The 15,459-nt window shown below is 47.9% G+C and overlaps 6 protein-coding genes and 1 non-coding gene across 9 annotated transcripts; 4 read left to right on the forward strand and 3 right to left on the reverse strand.

Annotated features, from left to right (window-relative positions):
* Positions 1–56: 56 nt before the first annotated feature.
* ONS95_012063 (uncharacterized protein) lies at positions 57–3,954 on the forward strand. Its single transcript, XM_058505671.1, has 4 exons — positions 57–281; positions 337–764; positions 815–2,228; positions 2,279–3,954. The coding sequence occupies exons 1-4, from the start codon at positions 192–194 to the stop codon at positions 2,879–2,881; spliced, it is 2,535 nt and encodes an 844-aa protein (XP_058358194.1). The 5' UTR covers positions 57–191; the 3' UTR covers positions 2,882–3,954.
* ONS95_012064 (uncharacterized protein) lies at positions 2,808–4,053 on the reverse strand. The gene is made up of 3 exons (XM_058505672.1): positions 3,395–4,053; positions 3,257–3,332; positions 2,808–3,206 (listed from the first exon to the last, which is right to left on the reverse strand). Exons 1-3 carry the CDS (start codon positions 3,854–3,856, stop codon positions 3,094–3,096), a joined length of 651 nt encoding a protein of 216 aa, XP_058358195.1. The 5' UTR covers positions 3,857–4,053; the 3' UTR covers positions 2,808–3,093.
* A 315-nt stretch (positions 4,054–4,368) lies between these two features.
* ONS95_012065 (uncharacterized protein) lies at positions 4,369–5,385 on the reverse strand (the record flags this gene model as incomplete). Its single annotated transcript, XM_058505673.1, has 1 exon — positions 4,369–5,385. The coding sequence occupies one exon, from the start codon at positions 5,383–5,385 to the stop codon at positions 4,369–4,371; it is 1,017 nt and encodes a 338-aa protein (XP_058358196.1).
* A 179-nt stretch (positions 5,386–5,564) lies between these two features.
* On the forward strand, positions 5,565–6,720 carry TRM8 (tRNA (guanine-N(7)-)-methyltransferase (tRNA(m7G46)-methyltransferase)). 2 transcript variants are annotated; one of them, XM_058505674.1, is made up of 3 exons: positions 5,565–5,765; positions 5,818–6,035; positions 6,086–6,720. In XM_058505674.1, exons 1-3 carry the CDS (start codon positions 5,623–5,625, stop codon positions 6,571–6,573), a joined length of 849 nt encoding a protein of 282 aa, XP_058358197.1. In that variant the 5' UTR covers positions 5,565–5,622; the 3' UTR covers positions 6,574–6,720. The 2 variants fall into 2 exon arrangements, with proteins under 2 accessions (XP_058358197.1, XP_058358198.1); XM_058505675.1 differs by having other exon boundaries at positions 5,565–6,035.
* Positions 6,721–6,765: 45 nt separating this feature from the next.
* ONS95_012067 (uncharacterized protein) lies at positions 6,766–9,171 on the forward strand. 2 transcript variants are annotated; one of them, XM_058505676.1, is made up of 5 exons: positions 6,766–7,461; positions 7,518–7,840; positions 7,902–8,194; positions 8,266–8,431; positions 8,490–9,171. In XM_058505676.1, the coding sequence occupies exons 1-5, from the start codon at positions 7,127–7,129 to the stop codon at positions 8,672–8,674; spliced, it is 1,302 nt and encodes a 433-aa protein (XP_058358199.1). In that variant the 5' UTR covers positions 6,766–7,126; the 3' UTR covers positions 8,675–9,171. The 2 variants fall into 2 exon arrangements, with proteins under 2 accessions (XP_058358199.1, XP_058358200.1); XM_058505677.1 differs by having other exon boundaries at positions 8,266–9,171.
* A 161-nt stretch (positions 9,172–9,332) lies between these two features.
* MDM1 (Intermediate filament protein) lies at positions 9,333–13,557 on the forward strand. Its single transcript, XM_058505678.1, has 3 exons — positions 9,333–10,383; positions 10,433–13,272; positions 13,335–13,557. The coding sequence occupies exons 1-3, from the start codon at positions 9,526–9,528 to the stop codon at positions 13,399–13,401; spliced, it is 3,765 nt and encodes a 1,254-aa protein (XP_058358201.1). The 5' UTR covers positions 9,333–9,525; the 3' UTR covers positions 13,402–13,557.
* A 1,770-nt stretch (positions 13,558–15,327) lies between these two features.
* ONS95_012069 lies at positions 15,328–15,406 on the reverse strand. Its single transcript has one exon. It is a non-coding gene; the product is annotated as a tRNA-Gln (tRNA).
* Positions 15,407–15,459: the final 53 nt, after the last annotated feature.

Raw genomic sequence — 15,459 nt, forward strand, 5'->3', positions numbered from 1 at the left:
TCAGGTTAAATTGACGCTGGCCAGGGTCAATTATCACAGTGTCACGTGATCTCGTTCTCAGAATCAATTTAGCTCCAGACGCGACTCCCTGTTGATCTCGCGACGCGAGGCAGAAACCATCATCATCGCTCGACATAACTGCACGCCTTCGCCCGCCACATACATGCAACCAATCCGCAACAAAAATCACAATGCCTGAAGGTGCTTCTGATAAGCTCTTTGAGAACTGCCGGTTTGGAATCGTTGTCAACAGAGAACTTCCGCGCTCTCAAGCCTTGGAGGTAAGGCTCTTCCATGTATATTCTCGAGTTCGAGTCGCGCTGATTGACGAGCCAGTTGACGGAAATCATTGAAAGCCACAGCGGCGAGGTTGCGGATCTCGATGACAAGTTTCTAGTTGAAAATGTTACGCATATCATTTCCGCGACGAGCGACTTTCCTCAATATGCGGACTCTCGACAACACATGATTCCGGTCGTTGTACCTGCTTGGGTTTCGCAATCCCTCTTGAAGGGCAAAGAGGCGCCTATGCGTTCGTATACGCCAGATCCCAAAAACATATTTGCTGGTGTGACGATCTCGTGCGCCGATATTCCCACCGGCGACAAAGATGCCATTATAGGCGCGGTTTTGGCCATGGGTGGCATGGAAACAAACAACCTTACGAAGGCGACTACCCATATTTGCGCGTTGTCTGTCGATCACCCAAAGTGTCAGTCAGCCAGAGAGAAAAACCTAAAGTGCATGGTTGTGCTGCCTCACTGGTATGTAAACGCTTCCCAAGATCGGTCTCGACATTGCTGATAACGTGTAGGTTTGATGACTGCCTGAAACTTGGCAAGCGCATCGACGAAAAGCCATATTTGCTTCCTGATCCAGAAATTTTCACGTTGAAACCAGAGGCAGATCTTCCCATGCAGTCATCTGCGAGCATCCATGGAGCTACTACAGCCCTCCCTGAATCCTTGTTGCTTTCAACCAATTCGCCAGTCCGACCCCTCACTATTTTCAAGGACAAGAAGGTGATGATTGCTGGAGAGCTCGATCTTAGCAACCGGATTTTGAAAGTCATCGAGGACCTTATTGTCAATGGTGGTGGAAGTATCACGACTTCTGTTCACAATGCTGACATGTATATATGTCACTGGCGCGAAGGTAGAGAGTATGTTTTCGCCTCCCGTGCTGGGATCGATGTTGGCAACCTCTCTTGGCTCTATTATCTAATAGCCAACAACGAATGGACTTCGCCACTCAAAAGACTACTTCATTATCCTCTTCCCAAGGATGGTATTCCCGGGTTCAAAGACCTTCGAATCACACTCTCGAACTATGGCGGCGAAGCACGAACATACTTGGAAAACCTTGTCACAGCCTGTGGTGCTGAGTTCACTAAGAGCATGAAGCAAGACAACACGCATCTTATTACAGCCAGAAACGGAAGTGAAAAGTGCGATGCAGCGAAGGAATGGAACATTGAGATGATAAACCATTTGTGGATCGAGGAAAGCTACGCACAGTGTGCTATCCAGAAGCTCACCGAGCCAAAATACACTCACTTCCCCCCAAGGACAAACCTAGGGGAGATCATTGGGCGTACGCAATTCGAATCCTACATTCTGGAAGAGAAATACTATCCCAGAGATCCAACACCAAGTCCAGGTGATCCTAAGCCACTTAGACGTCCGATCATGCACGAGAAAGATCGAAACGCAAGCGCAAGGAAGTCCAACGGTGACACTGCTGTGGCAGGAAAAGGGACCGATGAAAGCCCTGTCAAGCCTGCAAGAAAGGGTCCAGCCCCCAGAAAAGCCAAGTCGTTAGGAGCAGTCCCACCAGAGACCCCAGCAACAAAGCGGAGAGCAAGTGCAGGCAAGGAGAATGATACCCCGATATCCACAGGCAGCCGAAGCGCAAAGAATAGGGCCATGTCAAGGTTGAATGAAATCGCTCCAGATATTGCTTTGTATGAAAAGGAGAAGAAGCGAAAGGGCTCTGTCTGGGGAGGAGAGCGAGCTGCCAATAACTACGAGAAGCAGAAATCAGCGGAACGCAGCTCCAGTCCGGTGCAGAAGAACGTGCAAGATGAATTTTCTGAAGACGAGGAGGTGGAGGAAGAGACTCGAAATCCCAAACGCCAACGGACAGGACTCCCGCCACCGACTATTCGTCTACTAATCACCGGTTACAAAGACTGGATTGGCAACATTAGCAAAGAAGAAAGTGACAAGGTAACCAGGTTTGACATATATTGAAGTATGCAATACTAACAGCTTCTCAGAAAAAGATGAGAGAGCTCGGAATCCTCGTAGTAACAGACCCTCTCAAATGTACACATCTCGCAGCTCCACATATCGTCAGAACGCAAAAGTTTCTATGCGCTCTTGCCACAGGACCAACGATTGTCAACTCGAATTACATCAATCAATGTGTGAAGACTCACAAGGTCCCGAAAGCTGAGGATTTCCTGCTGAAAGATGTGGAGAGTGAGAAGAGATTCGGAGTAAAGTTGAAGGATGTTATTGCCAGAGCGAACAAGAACAAACGCAAACTTCTACTCCGTGTTCCTATTTACTGCACTCAGAACATCGATAACCCTGGAATATACCAGTCAATCGTAGAAGCAAATGGAGGCACATTCGCAGAGTATCGCGGACGACCTATGATCAAGAAGATATCTGCTGAGAAAGATGATGGCCCGGCAGAGCCAGTCTACCTGCTCACTGGCGAGCATCCAGAGGAACGAAAGCTCTGGCCCAAGTTTGAAGCGATGGCCAGAGATGGAAATATGATCCCGAGAATTGTGCCAGTGGAATGGCTCTTGGATGTTGCCATGGCCCAACAACATAAGTGGAGTGACAATTTCTTGGTCACGAGGAAGTAGTTGACTTCAGGCTATCAATGATTGCTGTATTGTACTTGTTCTTGGAGCCCACGCAGTCACGGCTTTTGTATGGTAATACCCTGTATTTGGAACGGGTCATGAAGGTCCTAAGGGACATCGGGTATTCTAGTAACAATAGAATCATGCGTCTCAAATCATAAACTCCTTCCCGATGCATCTCGTACATGGTAATGAATTCACCAACCAAATCCCTAGAAAAATTTGACACCTTGTTGATCCTCCTGTCCGAATACCTGTGCCTTTCCTCGCCTGACCAGCACACCTAAAGCCTTTTGTAATAAGTCTGGATCCATACCATGGAAATCTGAGTTTCGTGTCAGCGAGTTACAATCCACCAGCGCTGAATTTAACTACCTTGAGATATCGTCGCCTCACTTTCCGTCAACTCATACAGCGTCAACACTGTATTCTTCTGAGCCGTTTCGTCAACCTGAAAACCATATCAGCACTCCATCTCACCCACCCATACGACACACTGAAGCTATAACTCACCCACTCCGCAATCAACCCCGCCCACTCCTCCACATCCCTCCACCAAACCCAGAACACACTTCCCTCTCCCGTCCCCCTCCCTCCCCCCTTCCCATCAACAATCCACTCCGCCCTCCCCTCCTTCCGCATGAACTCGACCACTTCCTTCGCATCCTCGCGACTCAACCGTTTCCCTATCGCTTTATTATAGAACAATTCGCTGTCGAGGGCTTCGGAGAGGGAGAGCTTGAAGATCTTGTGGTGTCGGCAGTAGGAGAGGATTAGGGATGACCATTTTGTTAGTTGGGCATGGTGGGTTGTGAGGTTCTTTTGGGCGGTGAAGAAGGGTGGGAAGGAGTAGTGGCGGGGGAAGGGGAAGGTTGTTGTTGTAGTGGTATTTGGAGTGAAGGATGATGGAGGGGGTGGTATTGAGTAGGAGGGTGCGGTTGAGGGGCTGTAGGAAGGTGTGTAATTTGATGTCATGGTTTGCCGATCGCGAAGTTCTGAGAGTGAAGCAATAGAAGATTGAGGATGTTCAGATGTTGTGCCTTGGTGGGGTTCATGGACATCATCAGCCTTGCGTGCACGGCCGCACGAGGCTTGGATTCTGTGATTTGGGGGCGAGGATACTATCTGATAGCGAATAGCAAGTACAGTTTCATTTATTGAGATAAGCCAATCAGATATATTAGATTCTCAGTTGGAATGAGGCCAATTGTGACGTAGGAGAGGAACGTATTGAAAACTTGATGGTTGTTGAATTATTTATACTTCAATAAGCTCGCTCCTTCGGACCATACCGTAAGAACTTTGAGAGATTTGAAAGTGACCTTTGGCAATCAAGATTGCATGACCTATGTATCTAAGGGCTCAAGATCTCCATAAATCATAATTCGATTATTTAATGGGCTCCAAGAAACATCTGTCTCAGATCGCCCAGCAGCTCTCCAGACCAGCCTACCAACGCCTCGCTAAATCGCATTCGACTCCAAGTATCATTCGCCCTCTTTCTTGGAAGACTCCATATCCGCCATAAGTCCATCCAAGAATGAATCTGCTTGCTTCTTTGCCCTTTTTTCTCCAATGAGTTTTCTCCTTTCCTCAATTTCCCGTTTTCTCTCCTCTTTCTTCTCCTCTCTCTCCTTCCGTACTTTTTCAGTTTGCTCCCTTTCCTTCTCCAAAGCCTCCATCTCCTTCATCCTGGTTGACTCATCTTTTGAGAAGCTGTAAAAACCAACGCCTTTGCTCCTAATCTCCTTGTCGGCCTCATAGTGCTGTGCATCTGGCGGTGTCAAACTCCTGTCTCTCTTCCTTGCAATCTCCTCCATCTTCTCCGCGCTCTCTTCATCGGGATTGAATGCCATAACCTGTACAGTATCGCCATAGATAACTTTCCCAGGCATTGCAGGACGGGCACTCATTCTATCCAGTTCCTCGGCTCCAAGAATCTTGTTCCGTTTCTTGCGTTCCATCCTTTCTGCATCTGCTCGAGTCCCTCTCCGCTGACGTCCATAATCATCCTCATAATCTACCATCTCGCCCTGTCCATCATCGCTCTCAACGTCGTCTGACGAGTCTTCCTTCCTCCCTTCCCTTTCCCGCTCTGCCCATTTTCTGTCAAAGTCAATCAGCCCATCCTCCCCATCCTTTCCCTCATATTCTCCCCTCTTCATCCTCGCATAAATCTTAGCTTTCTCCTCCATTTTCCTCTTCGAGCGATGCAGCACATTGTCGTCCACGCCTCCGATATCCTGCCTTCCTGTGCGTCCTCTGAACTCGTCATCTTCTAGGTCTTTCGCTGCTCGTTTCTTAGCATTCTTGTTATGTGATGTGAATATATCCGACTTGTTCTTAGAGGGGCGGGGGCGACCAGCAGTTCGAGACGAGGATGCTGTGGATGAGAGGAGGCTGGAGATGCTGGATGTGAAAGCTAGACTGCTGGAAGACGCAAGATCCTTCGGTTGCTTTTTAGGTGGGCGAATGCCGTAGAGATTTCCAGTTTCTGAAGCCATGCTGTTGGATGGGAGATGTTTTTTAGACGTTCGCGCGGAAATGCGTGGGCTGCAGCTTCGTCAGGCTGAGGAACAGTGGTGGATTGACAGGGGAAAGGACGCTAATTTCAGGCCCGATCGGCTGCCGTGGAGCAAAAATGTTCAGCCTTCCTCGACCTCTCCGACTTCAAGACAACCATCGCTCACACCACGATTGTTGCGCGCAAACCGGGTAAATTCTCTCCACACCTCTTCACTATGGCCGGAGCTGCGAATAAAAGACAGAAGAGGGAAGATTACAAAAAAGCACAAAATGAAAGACCGTCAACAGAAGCTCCAAAGAAGAAATTCTATCGGCAAAGAGCTCATGCGAATCCCTTTTCTGACCACCAATTGACCTAGTACGTCGTCCAGAAATCTCATATATCCTCAAGCAGGGCTAAAAATACGAAGCCCAATAAGTCCTGCGCACATGGACTGGTCGACCTACTACCCTGCCTTCGTCGCAGCCACAGAGCCTGTTCAAAGTATGGCTGAAGTGCATATCGAGGACGACAACAAGCCTACTGTGAAGCCTTTGAGGAAAGATATTGAAGTCGCAGATATTGGCTGCGGCTTCGGAGGTTTGACAGTTGCACTCGCTCCCATCATGCCAGACACTCTAATACTGGGTTAGTAAAGTCCAGACTACTCAAGAATTATGGGCTGATATCTTGCATAGGTATGGAAATTCGCACACAAGTCACAGAATACGTTCAAGAAAGAATCAAGGCTTTGAGAGCGCAACATCCCGAGGAAGGTCTATATCAAAATGCGGCATGCGTCCGGGCCAACACAATGAAATTCCTCCCAAACTTCTTTAAGAAGCACCAACTCTCCAAGATTTTCCTTTGCTTCCCAGATCCACACTTCAAGGCTCGGAAGCACAAAGCTCGCATTGTCTCCACAACACTGAACTCCGAATATGCCTATGTGGTACGGCCAGGAGGCATCATCTACACAATTACCGATGTGGAGGATCTACACAATTGGATGGTACAACACTTCGAAGCACATTTGTCCTTTGAGCGTGTTTCAGAAGAGGAGCAGGAGGCAGATCCATGTGTGAAGATTATGAGAGTTGAGACGGAGGAGGGGAAGAAAGTAGAGCGAAATCAAGGTCAGAAATTTGTAGCATTATTCCGGCGTCTGGAGAATCCTCCTTGGTAGACAAGATACCCAATGATATTTGCACCAGGATCAAAAGTAAAACAGCCAAACTGGTTCTCTGAACTGTCTTAAATATGCTTTTCATTCTTCAGCGCAGGTGATTCAACAAGGCAAGATTACGCGAATCTACTAGAGCTGTATGGCCTGGTCCAAACCTGCCGAGCTGAGCTAAAACTTTGCGTAAATTTCAATAACTTTTCAGTGCGAATCCAATGCGTTATATTTACTAGGACGTATTCCGCGGCGTTGGCACGCCAACCCGTTTATATCCTCTTCTTGACATATTTTAGCACACCTTGTTCGTAGACACTGAATCAAGTGTCTTTGTCGTCTACACTCAAACTTTTCTTTTAATGTCTACATCCATCCGTGCCAAAACTTGTTGTGGTAAGCAGTCCACTGCTGCTGCTCATCAGACCATTCGCCAGGCTGCCAATGGATACCGTCCAAACATTTTGCTTGATTTGCTGCGTTCAACCTTCAACTTGCAAGGCGCTTAGCATTTTCGTATGAATGGACGATTTTTCGTTACTGCTCCTCGTTACTTGGAATTATGATTTCGAAGCGACTGCTTCGGCTCTCTTCAATCTATCGAGCATCTTTTCTTCGCTCTACTGCACCAGCATCGGTTCAAATCAACAAGATGGCAACCCAGGACCGCGCTGCCTCCTCGGCACCGAGACGGCCACTGGAGCCGCGTAAATTTCTATCCAGCGGGTTCGAGATCATTGACGTGTCGGTCAAGATTGAAGAGGAAACGTTGCCATTCTATAATCCGAGGCTGTTCTATCCCGTCCGTATTGGCGAAGTCTTCGGCAACCGATATCAGGTCGTTGCGAAGCTTGGTTATGGCACAACCTCGACAACGTGGCTTTGCCATGATCTCTTGTATGCCCCAACCTCCACCTGGAGAGAAAAAATTGTTCTGACAGTCATTTTTCAAGGGATCAAAGATATGTGACATCAAAGGTGCATATTAATGCTCTAACGTCGAACCGAGAGCTGGAGATCTATCAGTTTCTGAACGGCGTCGAGTCAGATCACCCAGGCCGTGAGATGATTCGAATGCTCGAGGATCATTTCAAGCTCCAAGGTCCATACGGAGCGCATGAAACCTTTATCTTGCCTCCACTTGGTCTGAGTCTCAGGGCTTTCCAAGACATGATGCCGGGCCATATCTTCGCTCAGCCAATCGTAGTGATAGCCCTTCAGCGAGTCCTGGCTGCTCTCGACTTCCTTCACGGCCCTGCAAATCTTACCCATACTGGTAAGACACTCTGATCGAATTATGTTTTCTCCACCTGGTCTCGACTAAACTTGAATCAAAGATATCCATGCGGGCAATCTCCTCATCAGTATTGACGATATGTCGCAGCTTGCTGAATTTGAGGAGGCTGAACTCGTTAGACCATCATCGAGAAAAATGATCGACGGTATCACAATTCATGTTTCTCAATTCTTATTAGAAAGCTTTGGTCCACTCTACCTTTGCGACTTTGGCGAGGCTCGTATTGGGAACCAGCATGAGGGAATTGCTATGCCTACTCAGTATCGAGCGCCAGAGATCATTCTCGGCATGTCCTGGGGGCACTCAGTAGACATGTGGAGTGTTGGACTCCTCGTATATCCCCCCCCCCCTTCTTCTGCTCCTCAATTTTGACTTCTAATAATTAACGTATTGCCTTTTATCAGGCCTGGGATCTCCTCGAACGGGAAAGTCTATTCCATCTCTATGATGCTAATGACCCAGCACGGAATGAAGCGCATCATCTGGCCAATATGATTGCCCTCCTTGGTCCCCCGCCAGTGGAATTCCTACAGAGGAGCTCAAAATCACACGAATACTGGGACAAGAATGGTAAGGCCAATACACTTTATGTCGCTATATACGAAGCCGATAACTTATCTTCTCTTAGGCAATTGGAGAGGCATCGTTCCTATACCCACGGGGAGGGATTTTGAGTCCCTCGCAACATCATTGGAAAAAGGTAAAGATAGAGACGAGTTTCTCGATCTTGTTCGAGGATTGCTCCACTGGCTTCCAGAAGAGCGACTCAACTCCTACGAGGCGTTCTCGCATGCCTGGGTCTCGGAGTCTTGAAATGTTTAGAAGGTGGAAGGCTGTAACATCCGAGCGTGGTGGAAGCTACGAAGTATTCAATACTCGTCCGCTGTTGGAAAATACCATACAGTAATGTACCGAGGACGTCCATCTGATGCCCGGGCCTATAATTCCAAGATGGGGAGAAGATGGCGGGAAAAAGTGTGACAGGCGACAAAGGGGCCGGTTATTTTGTCCCAGACAGAACCGCATGATGGGCAAGGGAGACGCATGGCTCAGGCGCCAGCTGGCTGGGTTTATCATGGATTTTCAGGTTGTAGCGTTACTTCATGGCTGATGAGCTGGATGGTTGTTGTGCAGGTCACCGCATATCTTCTTTACTACTTTGCCTTGTATCGTCCTCCTGTCCCTCTCAGAGTAATCATGACATGTTGTTTCGAAGCGTAATATGTCTTCGCAAATGACGAGAGCCGCTCCTCAGACTCAATCGTCGAAGCTGTGATATCAAAGCGTGTGGTCATCGATTTCCATCTCGGTCGCCTGGAGGACAAAAATGTATGATGTGTGCTCGCGGGGCACGCCACCCACCGGGCGAATCAGGGCGAGTGGTACAGAGGCGAGCGCGCCTACCTACCCGACGCTGCAGTAATTTAGTGGGTTCAGAGCTCACCCGTGGACCTGCGTACAGGGGTGCACATACGCTGTAAAGACGTGACAGGGCGCAAGTACCCTCGTACTCTAGATTTAACCTTCAGGGCTGAGGCTCAGTGTGAGGAATCGCTAAAGGTGAAGAAGCCCCGGAGCTTGCGGAGGGTCGCTAGGAACAACACCTCGTTTGTTTACTAGCACTCAATCATGCTGCCCGGCGCTTTCTCTCGTCACAGATTGATATGGCTCTCAGACGACAAAATGTGATCCTAGCCGGTGTCGCAAGCTTCGTCGCGTGGGGTTATGCTGTCAACTGGGTTCCAACGTTGCGCTGGGCCGGATATGCCTTCGTCGTTGGCCTCGTGCTCCCCGTCCTGGGTTTGATCGCATTGCTTGTGCTCACATCGAGAGGGAGCAGATATGGGGAAAGGAAGGCTATACGACGCCCGCATGGAGCAGCGTTCCTGGCCCCGACAAGGTGGAAGAAAGAGACTGCCGCCCTGCGAACACGACAAGCCTACGAGAAGCAGCCCCTCTATCCGGAATCTGCGACAGTGTCTGGCGCTTTGGACGGGCTCTTGGAGCTGATAATAAGGGATTTCGTGAAGTCCTGGTACTCGAATATCAGCAAGAATCCTGCCTTTACGAATGAGGTCGACAAGACGATCAGACTAGCTCTTGTCAGTCTGCGAGATGAGCTTCTGGCTGTGGATATAACGGAGGTGGTGACGACACGTTTTGTTCCGATATTGACGGCGCATTTCAAGGACTTCTACGATGCAGAGAGGGCTATTAGAGGGAAGCATTTAAATCGCAGTGTTACGGAGTCGGAGGAGTTAGACCTGGCTATTGCTGCGAAATACAGAGATGGAAAACTACACCCGGCAGCTTCTTTGGCATATTCAGATACGAAACTCGTGCAGCAGGATTATTTGCGAAAGTTGACAAAGGTTTTGCTCCCACGGTTGTTGCCAGAATCAGTTATGGGGAGTGGAGCAGTGGGGGTTCTTATCAATGAACTGGTTGCATGTGCTGTGCTCACACCCGTCATGCAACTAGTGTCTGATCCCGATACATGGAATCAAGTTATGGAAGGCTATGTAGGTAGTGGCATTACAGCTTGATGGTTACGTTCTAATAAATATCAAGGGACGGTCCATGTTACAAGACAGATCTACGGTTCGAAAGCTTCGAGCTGCTCTTGATGAGCATGCATCTCCAGCTCCGAGGTCAAAGCGAGCAACCCCCTTCCCACGCCTATCTCCCGGAGACCATGAACGGAGGTTTGAGAAATTCATTCGTGCTATACGAAAAGTAAACAACCTTTCGGATGCTCGACGATTTCGAAGCGAGGTTTCAAGTCAACTAAAAAGAGATGCCCTGCAAGAAGGCATGGATCCTGTGTATCTCCGGCGTTTGGATATTGGAAAAAAGATTCTAGATCAGAAAGTTCACCAACTTGCCGCAGGTGGAGAGCGACAACATATGCCTCTAAGTTCTGCTGCTAATGGGACCCAAGTGTCAAAACTTGAGAATGCTTCTCTGGTGGACCTTCTTCATGATCCGTCTGGACTCTCATACTTCATGGAGTATATGGATAGACAGAAGCTCATGCCTATGGTTCAATTCTGGATAGTTGTAGACGGATTCCGCAACCCTCTTGAGGATGATGTCGCTGAGGACGATGAGATACCGACCACAATTGCCCCCTGGACCGAAGCTGATAGAAATGACCTTGCTCAGATCAACGAGGCGTATCTGTCAAAGCCAGAATTGAAGGTGTCCGAAGCTTCGAAGCGATTCGTGCAGAACTTCCTCAAAGCGGGAAAAGAAGCATCTCCCCAGCAATACTTTTTGGCCCGCCGAGCTATATTGCGAGCTCAAACCTCTGCCCTTGAGTTGATGCAGGACAAACATTTCCGGAACTTCAAAAAGTCCGATTTGTTTTACAAATGCCTCACATCCCAAGAAGCGATGAAGAATATTGCGCCTCCTGCGTCTCCAATTGCTCCCTCGAGGCTTGATATGATGCATAAGCCAAATCAACCAACTCGATCGGCTTCAGCCCAGGCTCTGCCAATCAAACCCGCACCCGCACCTCTCCATAGAATATCTGCTAAACTCGTCCCCAAGCGCGCCGATCTACGTCGACAAGCCGCTTCTTCTGTTGACCTACATGCTGCAAGAGAAGGAAACGAACCGATGACTTCATCTCGAGGTTCGATTGACGAAGGCTCGTCACCCTTGTTCGACGATGAAGATTTCGATAGTGAGGCAATGGTCAACTCCACTCATAGCCTAGATCAGGAAACAGAGAATAACGTGCCGGACAACAATGTTGTCGAAGCTATGGAGGCAGCATTGAATAATATCATGGAAGACAAGCCTGATGTTGACGATTTACGGAAATCTCTATTTGGTGATGACTATCCTTTGGAATCTCCCAACCCGAGTTTACTGTCTCCGGGAAATGCATCAACAAGAAGCTCTATTGACCACAAGAGAGCAGACTTATTTGGAGATAAGCCAGAGAAGGCAGACAAAACAGATCTATTTGGAGAAAAGCTCAATAAATCAGAGCGAGTTGAGAGGCCCAGTATTGCGTCGCTAGGTCTCGTCAATACATCGTCTCGTATTGGCGTCTTTACAGACGATGACCTGTTTCCAGACGAAGAGAAGTTTATTTCAGATGAGCACGAGGACCCTGAAGATGACAAGGATAAAGACGACGATGACGAGGTTCATGAAGCTGCACCAGGAGACCTGGGTCTTGCCGAAGCCATCACTGCACTTACCACAGACATCGATCGACTGGTCGCTCAAGACGCAGTAGTTGACTCCCTGACACGGAAAGCTGAGCTCACAAACAATACCGCCGAGTTACGCATTTTGAAAAAGTCCAAGGCCAGTTTGCAGCGAGAGATTCGCCGGAAGGAGCTGCAACGACAGCAGTACGTCATTCAAGAAAGCGACAATAGTCTGTACGGCCGATCAACTATCAAGATCAAATCTATTATGGTAGGTAAAGAAGATGATGGGCGAGAATATGCTTTGTATGTCGTAGAGGTTCAACGAAAAGCGGGCGAGCAGATGCCAGCAGCTACGTGGACAATCACTCGCCGCTATAGCGAATTCCACGATCTCCATCAACGGCTCAGGATGAAATATCCATCGGTCCGGAACCTTGACTTCCCTCGCAGACGGATGGTCATGAAATTGCAGAGCGACTTCTTACACAAACGACGATTGGCTCTTGAGAAGTACCTTCATGAGATTCTGCTCCTACCAGATGTTTGCCGCAGTCGAGATCTGCGTGCGTTTTTGTCACAGAGTACTATAGCACCAAGTATGGACGGACCCTTCGACGGAGACGACAAGAAGGATATCATGACCCGTTTCTATAATTCCGTCACAGACGGAATGGAAGACATCCTGGGCAATATCCCGGTCCTCGACCAACTCTCGGTTGCTGGTCAGAATCTCCTCTCGGCGGCCACGAGTCAACTAATCACAATGCCAACCACGATCAGCGAAGATCCAATAACTGTTGCTGAAGCAGAAGCTGAGCTTAACGCTTTCGAAGACCGCGAGCTTGAACCCTTCGTCAAACCCATTTGTGACATCTTCCTCGAAGTCTTTGAGCTGAATCGCGGCAACAACTGGTTACGTGGTCGTGCCGTGGTTGTGGTACTCCACCAACTCCTTGGTGGAACCATCGAGCGCAAAGTCCGCGAGAATGTGAAGGGTATTGTCTCCGAAGAAGCGATCGTCAAATACATCACGCTGCTGAGGGATTCCATGTGGCCAGGAGGTCAGCAGAAGAAGGACGGAAAACCTCGTACGCTGCTCGAGAAATCAAAGAGCAGAACAGAAGCTAGTTTGATGCTTGCTACTCTTGTGCCGGACCTAGCGGCCAGTGTTGTGGGAAGAGTGAATGCGCAGGCAGCAAGTAGGAGGATCTTTGCGACGTTTAATAATCCTCGATTGAAGTACGTGTTCCCATCCTCCCAGTTCAGCGAGCTTCCGTTAGAGTTAGTACTAATGAGAACAGTGCCCATCTTGCTTTTACGCTGCTAGACGAGATTGTCGATGTACTGTTTGGTGATGGGAGGGTTTGATTATGCATTGCGAATTAGCATTGGCGTAGGCGTTTGGGACACTGGTTGAGCTGAAGGCATACATGCATATCACGGCGTTTTCTTAGTTGCCTCAATTGGAGCTGTAGATAGATAGTTAATCCCGGTAAATATAGGTACTAATATACTTCCATTTGGAAGACTTTCGTTAGGCTTGGTATATCCTGAAATGATTCGTTCGTGACCTCTTGCGCTGCTTTCTCTTTAAAGGCTTTTGTTGTGACCTGTCTGTTAACTTGGCTGATGATCTCTGTATGACCTTGTTTAGTTCATGGTCAGCCTCTGAAACAGGTCCGGTCGGCTGATATCTCCTGGAAGCTTCTGATGATGTTGCTATCTATGTCTAGGATTTGGTTTCCCCCAGATACGCTCTGTATTGGGTACGCTCGATCATAACCTTGCATGGAATGACCCTCCATTGAGGTCGGTCCTTTATAATCAAAGAAACTCGCTTGGAATTCTCGTATCCAACAGCAATCAGAAGCTGCGGATACTGACCTTATCATCCTTAATAGAATCATTCTGTACACTCACCTCGCTTGTTCCCTGCATACAAATACAGCTTAACAAATAAGGCGAGCATAAAGTGAATTGCCAACCCAACACAACGAACTTCCTTACAAAGTTCTACTCAAGTAATGTAGCTAAATAAGAGAATATTAAACCACTACTAAAAACACCCACGTTCTACGTCACGGTGATGCCTCTTCAAAATCAGAACACATTTATGGTTTCTAATAGACTGGTCGCTTCTCGGTCGGATTTATCCGCCTCATCGCGATCGGTCTCGGAGTTTTGCTGTGTTATATTAATGAATTTCGCTTTCAAGCCCTTTGATGTGTACACTTTGAGTACAAAGGATGTGTGAAATGCATATCAAGTTTTGTCTTTTTTGTTGTTTTGTCTTTCAAGTCCGGGAAGCGAAGCGAGCCTCTTTCCTTCCCTGGTGCGATTGCACGACTTTTCATACGCATGCTTAGAAGAAGTAATACAATAATTGTAGCTAGAAATCTAAGCACGCTAGAAAATACTAATCAAAAGCTTTTCAAGAGTTAGATGATTCAAAAGTGTGGTGCTGTAGTAAGGCAGAACTCAGATTGTCATCTGTGTACACTTGACGTTAAGCTTGGTTGGAAATGAAGTAACCGCTCGCTACCCCTCTGGGTGCCTTTCAAACTATATTAACGATGCAGTACCATACACACAGAAAATCATCTTAACTAATCTTGGAAAGTTGGTACCCCTTATTCATATGATCTGCGAATTTTTCTTTATCACTGCTTTCTCATGGGGCTTCTGCTGCCTCTTGGTGACAGACACCCCGTGTTTTGTGTTGGGCACTCTTCTTCCATGCTGGTGCCTCATAGCCTCTTCAACTCGCTTGTACATCCTCGGATACGCTTGATAGTTAAGTTGATCGAAATTATCCAGCTATACATCCAGCATGAGCTTAGTTACGCCTTTTCTGGACGTATGCCCAAGTATCCTTCACCCACCAGCGGACTTTATCATCGCATCCGTTTCTTCATACCGCCATAGTAGTATTCTTTTGCTACAAGCTCTTTCCTGTTTGTATTATAATCATAGCCTTCATATCTGTATTGTCCATATTTGAAAAATAATGCCCAACCTTTCGTATAAATAAAGCCTTCACGGTTAATAGTCGGTTCCCCTGTGTGAGGCTGCGGGCACTCTGTCAGCGGCTAAGCGGAGACAGAAAGGGAACGGACTATTATGCACCTACAAAAGAGGCACAGTGAAGAAAGGGGGGTTGTTTGCTTTCGCCTAGAACCTCGCTTACTGCGCCCCCAAAAAACCTCCACAGATTGTCGGCTCCACACCAGTCAAAAACCAAAAAGCACCAGTAGCACTAGAACGCCAGCAAAACAAAAATGCACAAGACCATGAAGGTCGCTATAGGAATCGAACCAATATCCCCAGAATCTCCTGTCAGAATCTGATGTGCTGACCATTACACCAAGCAACCGACCTCAACAAAGGAAGTTGAGAAGTTTGTGCCTTGTAAACAAGGATCAAGAT

Source organism: Cadophora gregata (genome assembly GCF_030347475.1).
Source record: "Cadophora gregata isolate MNR1 chromosome Unknown scaffold_6, whole genome shotgun sequence".
NCBI lineage: Eukaryota > Fungi > Ascomycota > Leotiomycetes > Helotiales > Ploettnerulaceae > Cadophora > Cadophora gregata.

Coding starts and splice junctions, on each gene's coding strand:
- ONS95_012063 (XM_058505671.1), top strand. CDS start 192: ATGCCTGAAGGTGCTTCTGATAAGCTCTTTGAGAACTGCCGGTTTGGA. Junction 765..814: donor ATGGTTGTGCTGCCTCACTG/GTATGTAAACGC, acceptor GATAACGTGTAG/GTTTGATGACTGCCTGAAAC. Junction 2,229..2,278: donor GCAAAGAAGAAAGTGACAAG/GTAACCAGGTTT, acceptor ACAGCTTCTCAG/AAAAAGATGAGAGAGCTCGG.
- TRM8 (XM_058505674.1), top strand. CDS start 5,623: ATGGCCGGAGCTGCGAATAAAAGACAGAAGAGGGAAGATTACAAAAAA. Junction 5,766..5,817: donor TCTGACCACCAATTGACCTA/GTACGTCGTCCA, acceptor AAAAATACGAAG/CCCAATAAGTCCTGCGCACA. Junction 6,036..6,085: donor GCCAGACACTCTAATACTGG/GTTAGTAAAGTC, acceptor TATCTTGCATAG/GTATGGAAATTCGCACACAA.
- ONS95_012067 (XM_058505676.1), top strand. CDS start 7,127: ATGATTTCGAAGCGACTGCTTCGGCTCTCTTCAATCTATCGAGCATCT. Junction 7,462..7,517: donor TGGCTTTGCCATGATCTCTT/GTATGCCCCAAC, acceptor TCATTTTTCAAG/GGATCAAAGATATGTGACAT. Junction 8,432..8,489: donor CGAATACTGGGACAAGAATG/GTAAGGCCAATA, acceptor ATCTTCTCTTAG/GCAATTGGAGAGGCATCGTT.
- ONS95_012064 (XM_058505672.1), bottom strand. CDS start 3,856: ATGACATCAAATTACACACCTTCCTACAGCCCCTCAACCGCACCCTCC. Junction 3,333..3,394: donor CGGGGTTGATTGCGGAGTGG/GTGAGTTATAGC, acceptor TATGGTTTTCAG/GTTGACGAAACGGCTCAGAA. Junction 3,207..3,256: donor TGAGGCGACGATATCTCAAG/GTAGTTAAATTC, acceptor CACGAAACTCAG/ATTTCCATGGTATGGATCCA.
- MDM1 (XM_058505678.1), top strand. CDS start 9,526: ATGGCTCTCAGACGACAAAATGTGATCCTAGCCGGTGTCGCAAGCTTC. Junction 10,384..10,432: donor ATCAAGTTATGGAAGGCTAT/GTAGGTAGTGGC, acceptor ATAAATATCAAG/GGACGGTCCATGTTACAAGA. Junction 13,273..13,334: donor TTTAATAATCCTCGATTGAA/GTACGTGTTCCC, acceptor TAATGAGAACAG/TGCCCATCTTGCTTTTACGC.